This window comes from Mandrillus leucophaeus, unplaced genomic scaffold, assembly GCF_000951045.1.
Source record: "Mandrillus leucophaeus isolate KB7577 unplaced genomic scaffold, Mleu.le_1.0 Scaffold246, whole genome shotgun sequence".
Lineage (NCBI taxonomy): Eukaryota > Metazoa > Chordata > Mammalia > Primates > Cercopithecidae > Mandrillus > Mandrillus leucophaeus.
In genome coordinates this window covers 1384392-1391991 of record NW_012102543.1, presented here as the reverse complement: position 1 = coordinate 1391991, position 7600 = coordinate 1384392, and the positions used below count along the sequence as shown (strand labels likewise).

General features: G+C 41.0%; 1 protein-coding gene across 12 annotated transcripts in view; it reads left to right on the top strand.

Annotated features, from left to right (window-relative positions):
- The window catches only part of RGS6 (regulator of G-protein signaling 6), a 676386-nt gene that overhangs the window by 597534 nt on the left and 71252 nt on the right, over positions 1-7600 (top strand). For 8 of the 12 annotated variants that reach the window (XR_001006387.1, XM_011983129.1, XM_011983124.1 and 5 more), the window contains one exon: positions 7097-7207. The exons of the other annotated variants lie outside the window; for them this stretch is intronic. Coding sequence is in view for 7 of the 8 variants with exons in the window: in XM_011983129.1 (XP_011838519.1) it covers positions 7097-7207 (111 nt within the window). In the remaining variant the exon portion in view is untranslated. The remainder of the gene's footprint in view (positions 1-7096; positions 7208-7600) is intronic. 12 annotated transcript variants of the gene reach the window in all.

Below are 7600 nucleotides of genomic sequence, written 5' to 3'. Positions count from 1 at the left end.
TCATTAGAGACAGGGTTTCACCGTGTTAGCTAGAATGGTCTCGATCTCCTGACCTCATGATCCACCCACCTCGGCCTCCCAAAGTGCTGGGATTACGGACATGAGCCACCGTGCCCAGCCTAGATTTCCCTCTTCTGATACATTTCCCTTCCGACTAATACCACTCATCACTGACACTGGCCAACAGATGAGTTGCTCATAATGACTGGCTTTGTTGCCTGGTTCAGATCGTCAGGACTTTTTGTGTTCCTTCTCCACGTGGTCCTCTATAGCATGTCCTGATGCCACTTGCCTAGACCTTTTTTGGAGAAGGCGCGACATGGCACAAGCTCACAGGAACAATTTCGTTCATGCTTAATGCCTGTTACAAAGTCATATCTTGTGCTCTTATGTTGGGTGATCACAAAAATTTCACCCTGGACTCTCAACCACATTCTCCTAAACCAACATCACCATTAACTCTCACCACCTCTCCTCCACCCACTTCTCTAATGATATTCCAGGATTTTTCTTAAAGAGATCTAGCTATGAGTCTGTATTTTATTACAACTTAAATAACCATATTATTTCCCATTTCCTTAGTTGCTCTCTGGACTTTTAAGATTCTACTGCCTTAGACTGGTCAGCAGACAGTTGCCTTCATTGCCATGCATACAGTAATAGGCAACCAGAGCCTGCAGGCTCCTCTAGGGACCAGGTGCTGGCTGAATTCTCACCGCGGCCCCTCCTGAGCCTTCCCTGTTGTCCCCTCACTCCAGCACTCACTCAGGGCTCCATATGGGGACTTGTCCACAGGACCTGACCTGGCTGGTTGGACCCCTCCTTCCCAGGTTGGAGATGTGACCACATCGAGGATCTACTAGAACACATTCGGGAGGGGTCTGATAAAAACCCCAGCCTGTCTCATTGGAATCTAAGGAAGCGAGAGGGAGGAGGGGAGGAAATTTCATTTTTCAATCCCTATGTTCTACTTCAGGGAAATCTATTTCCATTCTTAAAAAAAATTCCCCAATAACATAATTAACTAATTAAAAGAGGCCCTACCTTTTGCCTTGGGCTGCCAAGTGGATGTCTTTTATTTGAGATTCAAAGCTAACTAAGGCGGAGATTATTGGAATGGCCAGGGTAGATGTCCTGAGAGGACAAAGGGGGGCCCCCGGGCTGTGTGCTCATCTCAGATTTTGAGAATGCCATGGATGCTCGAATGCCTCATAATTGGGAGAACCCCCCAATATGTCATCATGACTCATCCTCTGGGGAACCTCAGCACAACTCATCACCCCCTGAACAGGATTTCGGTTTCCTGCTGCTGGCTTGTCTTTGTGCTGATCTGAGCAAAGGAGACAGGTGACCCAGTGTCCTCTCTATATCCCCACATCCAGCTTGCTGTCTCACAATCCCTGTAGTGGGTTGAATAGTGGAGACCCAAAAGATAGGTCCTAGGCTTACCCATGAAACCTGTGAATGTGACCTCCTTTGGGAAAAGAGTCTTTGCAGATGTAACTCAGTTAAGGATATCTAGATAAATCATCATGGATTATCCAGAAAGACTCCAAATCCAATAACAAGTGCCCTTATAAGCTAAAAAAGAGAGCAGATGACACAGGCACAGAAGAAGGCCATGTGAAGACAAAGACAGAGATGAAAGTGATGCAGCCACAAGCCAAGGTGTGCCTGAAGCCACCAGAAACTGGAAGGAAAAGAACGGAGAGGTGAGGCAGGGCAAGGTGAGATTCTCCCCTAGAGCCTTCGGAGGGAGCACGGCCCTGCCAACACCTTGATTTCAGACTTCTGGCCTCCAAAACTGAGTATAAACTTCTGTTGTTTTAACCATTTGTGGTCATTTGTTATAGCAGTCCTAGAAAACTAACATATTTCTCAACATGCAATGTCATTTCTTTTATAAAGAATTCAGTTAGCCCAAGTAGCTAACGAGTGGCTCCCAAGTGCAGAACCAACTTGTAGCCTGATCCTTCCTGCCACAGTGCTTTCTTAGAGCTCCCTTGCCCACGTTCATTCTGCCTGAGATGTCATAAAGCTCTTGATATGGTTTGTTTGTGTTCCCACCCAGATCTCATCTTGAATTCCCATGTGTTGTGGGAGGGACCAAGTGAGAGGTAATTGAATCATGGGGGTGGGATTTCCTGTGCTGTTCCTATGATAGTGAATAAGTCTCATGAGATCTGATGACTTTAAAAATGGGAGTTTCCCTGCACAAGCTCTCTTCCTTTGCCTGCCGCCATCCATGTAAGACATGACTTGCTCCTCCTTGCCTCTCAGCATGATTGTGAGGCCTCCCCAGCCACATGGAACTGTATGTCCATTAAACATCTTTCTCTTGTAAATTGCCCAGTCTCAGGTATGTCTTTATCACTAGCATGAAAACAAACTACTACAGCTCTTATTGGTGAAGGCTGGCCCCGGGGAAGATGCATACCTTGCAGGAGATTTATAGGACAGAGGATGTGCCTCTAGTCTGCCACATGGTTTTGCTTGTCTATTTTATATTTGTGGAGGATTGTCAAGATTCTTTAGAGATGCTTTCCCATTTTCTATCACAATGGTCCTGAGTGCTCAACAAGGCTGTTACATAACATGATGAACTTGACAAGATCAGTTAAATGACTCAACCAAGAACTCAAACCAAGGCTTTTCAATTGGGACCACTGCTTCTTCTACCCCACTGGGTCATGGTAAACACCTGGGACAGCGAGGAGGCTCTGAGGTTTCAGAAAATTTACATCCGTCTTCAAAACCAAAATTACCAGGGACTCCTTCATTTTGATTTGATGAATAAAACATCTTGTGTCCTGAACCCTTTGGAAAATTGAGGAATGAGATGTGGTTCTTCTCAAACTTGAATGTGCATATGAATCACCTGGGGGAGCCTATTAAAATGCAGATGCTGAATCAGGAGGCCTGGGCTGGGATATGCAGGTGATGCCAGTGCTGCTGCTGGTTCATGGATCACACTTCCAGTAGCATGAGATGGAGCCTCTGACTAATTTCTCTGCGTGGTCAGCATTAAGCTAATTGGCCATTATTGCCCTTTGCAATTCAGTAGTAGGAATTGTGGCTCTGACTTTGCTGTTGTGGGAGAAGTTGCTGACACACAAGCTGGCAATGCTTAAGGAAACGTTTTATTGTGGATCAATAACCACAAAAATATTCAAACCTTTTGGTTAAATAATTCTGCTTATGGATGTGAATTCTAAAGAAATAACCCAGAAGATGAAAAAAAAAATCTGTGTGAACAATGGTGTTCTACCACAGCACCACATATATTTAAAAAGAAATATTTAAAGTCTGTGTCTAATATAAAGGAAATGATTAAGTAAATTGTAATAAAGTAACTCAATGCAACCAAGACAATATTGTAGACATATGTTCATCTTCTCCCTTTCCTCAAATACAACATGTCACTAAAGGAACAAAAATGGCATGAACTCACAAGATTAACAAACTATTAATAATTTCAACACATTTGTCCAAGATACAAAGTCTTTGTAATTGGGGAATATAACCACAGGCCCCCATGTCTCTATTTGTAATGTTTTATTTTTTTAATTGGTCAGTGAGTACAAGGGTGATTTCTTACAATTTTTATACCTTTCTGCATGCCTGAAATGTTTCAAAATTTAATAAAAAAGAAAGTGCACAGGGACAGAGTGAAGAACATTCTAAATTACATGTTGGGGGCAGAAGTAATGTGACAAAGTAAGCCAGTTTTTGCAACAAAGCCTGGCCTTGGCTCTTGAAGGCACCAGGGACCACGGAAGGCAGGAATGAGGCATGGGGCTAACAGCAGCGGAATGGTCAAGTCTGTCCCAGGAGACCTTGTACCCCTAGATCTCCTGCCCCACTAGGAAACAATCCTTCCCAACTACCACGACTGAAGGATATGGGCAGTTTTTTCTTGAGAGAAATTGAGCCACATACACTCAGAACTCAGACACATCAGCTATCAGAAGAGGCCAACTGAAAACAAGAGAATTAATGGAAGCTCTACACACTGAACTGTGGGGCCTGTAGGGATAGAAATTGTGATACCTTTCCTCATCTATAATAAGGATTATGGCCAACACTGCTATAACAAAAGAAGTTAACAAGAGAAAAGCATAAATGCATTTATTTCATCAGTTTTATGTGACACCGAAGCCTTCAGAAATGAAGACTCAAAGACACAGGGAAAACTGTCTGTATTTGTACTTAGGTTCCATGAAGAATGGGCAGCCTTATAGAAATGTGATTGGACAAAAGGGTGTGATCTACTGGTAACAGACTGAGGGGAAGAAACCCAGCAAGGCCTGTCTGTTTAGATTCTTTTTAGTCTCTCTGAGTAGCATTCCTACCTCCCGGGTAGGACCTCTCTGGAATGAGGGTTTTCAAGGGAGAAGGGAGTGACCTTTCTAGGTTTTGTGGCTTGCTTTAAGGGAGAGACATTCTAGTTTCTATGACCCACTCTGGGGAAAAAGAATTCTTGTTTCTGTGACTTACGTCAGGAGAGAAAAAGGGATGGAAGGCAGGGGCAGGAGAGAAGGTGAAAGCCTTGGCTTCTGAGGCCCTTCCAATCTCCTTTAGTTCAAAGTACTCAGCATGCCAACATGCTATACTTTGGAGTATCATGTTCTGAGCCCCAACAGACACTCAGCCCCATCCCGACCCTGCTCTCAGGCCTCCAGGAGCCAGACATATATACCCATAGGCAAGAGACTGACAAACTACAACCCATGGGCCAAACCATACTCCATTCTGTTTTTGCAAATAAAGTTTTATTAGAACACAATCACATGCATTCATTTGCAAGTTGCCTATGGCTGCTTTTATGCCACAGCAGTAGAGCTGAGTAGTGGCAACAGACACCATCTGGCCCACAAAGCCTAAAATATTTACTATCTAGGCCGTACAGAAGAAACTTGCCTATGCCCGCTCTAGAGAAAAATAGATGCCCCAGAGGAAAGACTCCAGATCCCTCATTTGGAGCTCCCATGAAAATACTGGTAAACTTCCCTATGACAATAAAGCCCATCAGTGACAAGCCCCATCCACACGCCCACCGAGCTGCCAAGCAGGTTTCAGTATCTCACTCTTAAGCACAAATGGATGTGCAAAGATTTTCCAGACACTCAAGCCTCAACGTGAAAGAGTATAATCAAAATAAACAGAAAAAAGGAACTTGGAAGAACCAAAATAATTCAACAAGTAAAAGAAACTTACAATGAAAGTATGGAGTTCATATTATCTGAGAAATGAGAAGATATTTCATCCATAAAACAAGAACTAGACACTGTGATAACCAAAAGCGAACTCTGGAAATTTAAGAAAGTAATGGTTCAAAATTTTTTTTTAAATCAATAGGAAGTTGAAAGAGAGTTTAACAAAAAGACAAGGAAATGAAAAATGGGAGGGAAGATAGATTAACAAATCAGGATGTCCAATATTGAACTGGAAAAACATATAGGACAAGCAAACAAAGGAAACAAAGGGTATAAAATTAGTGATGAATACTATAAATTTCCTGATAAATATTTTCTTATCTATTGCACACTGTGCCCAGCATAGTAAATAACAACAACCAGCAAGGGCCGTCATGAAATTTCAGAACACTCTAACAATAAAGAGATGATTCTAAGTTGACAGAGAGAAAAGAAACTGAACTAAATAATGAGAATCAAAATGGATCCAGGCTTCTCAATAGTAGCACTACATGCCAGAAAAATAAAAAAAAAAAAAAACCATGGAGTGATGCCTTCAAAATTCTAAAGGAAAGAGATTTTTCACCTAGTGTTCTATGTCTAGCACAATCAGTCAAGGATGGAGATAAGAGAATTTTTATACTTGCAAGGATTTTCATGCATCCTTTATTAGGAAACTACTAAAGGATATGCTTCAACACAATCAGGGAGTAAAAACAAGAGATAGATATGGAATCCAGGAAACATGGGATTTTCAACACAGAAGCAAAGGAAGTCCTAAAATGATCATTTTCCATCAAGTCTATAGAGCAAATGATCCAGTTTCGAGCAAGAAGACTAAAGACTTCAGGAGAGAGGATCTCTGGGAAACAAGAGGACAGAACTGCTCAATTATTTGATGTGTTTAAGATGTAAAAAAAAGGATTGCTAGATATTTCATAGGTTTGTAAAAACACTTGCTTGGAAAAAGTAGTATGGTATTTAGCTGAATAGCAAACAATTTTTATCTAGTTTAATAATGTTACACTGACCATTGATTTAACAAAAATTGTTATACAAGTCTATTTGGAGGATCATGTAAGAAAAGATGGGAGTTGAGGACTGGTGAATAGAAAGATAAATTCTTGTCTAAAATAAAAACAGGAATAGATATAAAAGCATATAATTTAGAAATATATAGGTAACTTTTAGAAAAAACAGAAGGTGGAAAGTAGATGCCTCTCTGAGAAGGGATGGGAGGAAAAAATAATTGCTTTTGCTTTTTTAGTATATATAATAATTTGGTACTATTTTATTATTCTAACTGTTCACATACATTTTGATAAAAATAAAAGTCTAAAATATGTCAATCTATAAGATCAACATATCTATTAGATCGTAATTATAACTAGAAAAACTAAGTTGCTTTTTTTGGAAAAAATGCTTATGTTAACTCCTTGTGGTCTGCTGGTATTTAAAAGTCTTTACCTTCCACTGGGAATGCTGAGCTGGCAGTCTGGGGGAGCTGTAGTGTCTTGTGTGTGTTCCAGATGCCTTGAGAATCAGTCTTTGTGGGAGAGTGGAACACAAGCAGGTTTGACCAGTGTATTAATATCAGTAAGGCTAGCATAACCAGGGAGAGATGCACCAAGGTTCAGGTAAAGAGTCAAGTGGGGAAAAGATATATAAAATGCATGTATAGATCATGACTGCAACAACACAAAAATGGTATGTTCATAATGAGAAGGAAATAAGGACAAATGGAAACAGTTTGATGTGTCAGAAGTGGGAGCGGAAATACATTTTTTCCTTTAATTTAGAATTATGTGTAGACTGCTATAATGTTTGCATAAAATAGAATAAAGGTTTGGTTTTTTTTTAAGGAAATCAGTGACATTCTTTGCTCTGCCTCCCTCCTGCAGCTTAATTGCCTACACAGAACAATATATGGAATATGACCCTTTGATAACACCAGCTGAGCCATCCAACCCTTGGATCAGCGATGACGTCGCTTTGTGGGACATAGAGATGAGGTAAAAAATGTTTTAAGGTTTGGGAGTGGGATGAATGTAGACAAAAATCCATGAGATCATGAGATTACCTTATATTCTACCTTAATTTGACAGGTTTTTTTTCGCTAGAACAGAAACCCCTCAATTAGCCTCCCAGCTGAGTTCTACTTACAGTTTCTACCTCCCTACAACTTTGATTTGTGCATGGATCCCTTGTGGCTTCCCTCTGACTCTTTGGATATCATGATAACTGGGACAGTCCCCCACCATTCCCTAATTCTGATAGCTGGAAGAAAAGAATCTGTTGCTCCAAAGTTTTTTCCTGTTAGATAGCGACCACAATGATAATAGCTGGCATGTATTCTGCACTGGCCACATCCTGCAGTAAGTGTCTCTCACTGAATCCCCTCAACG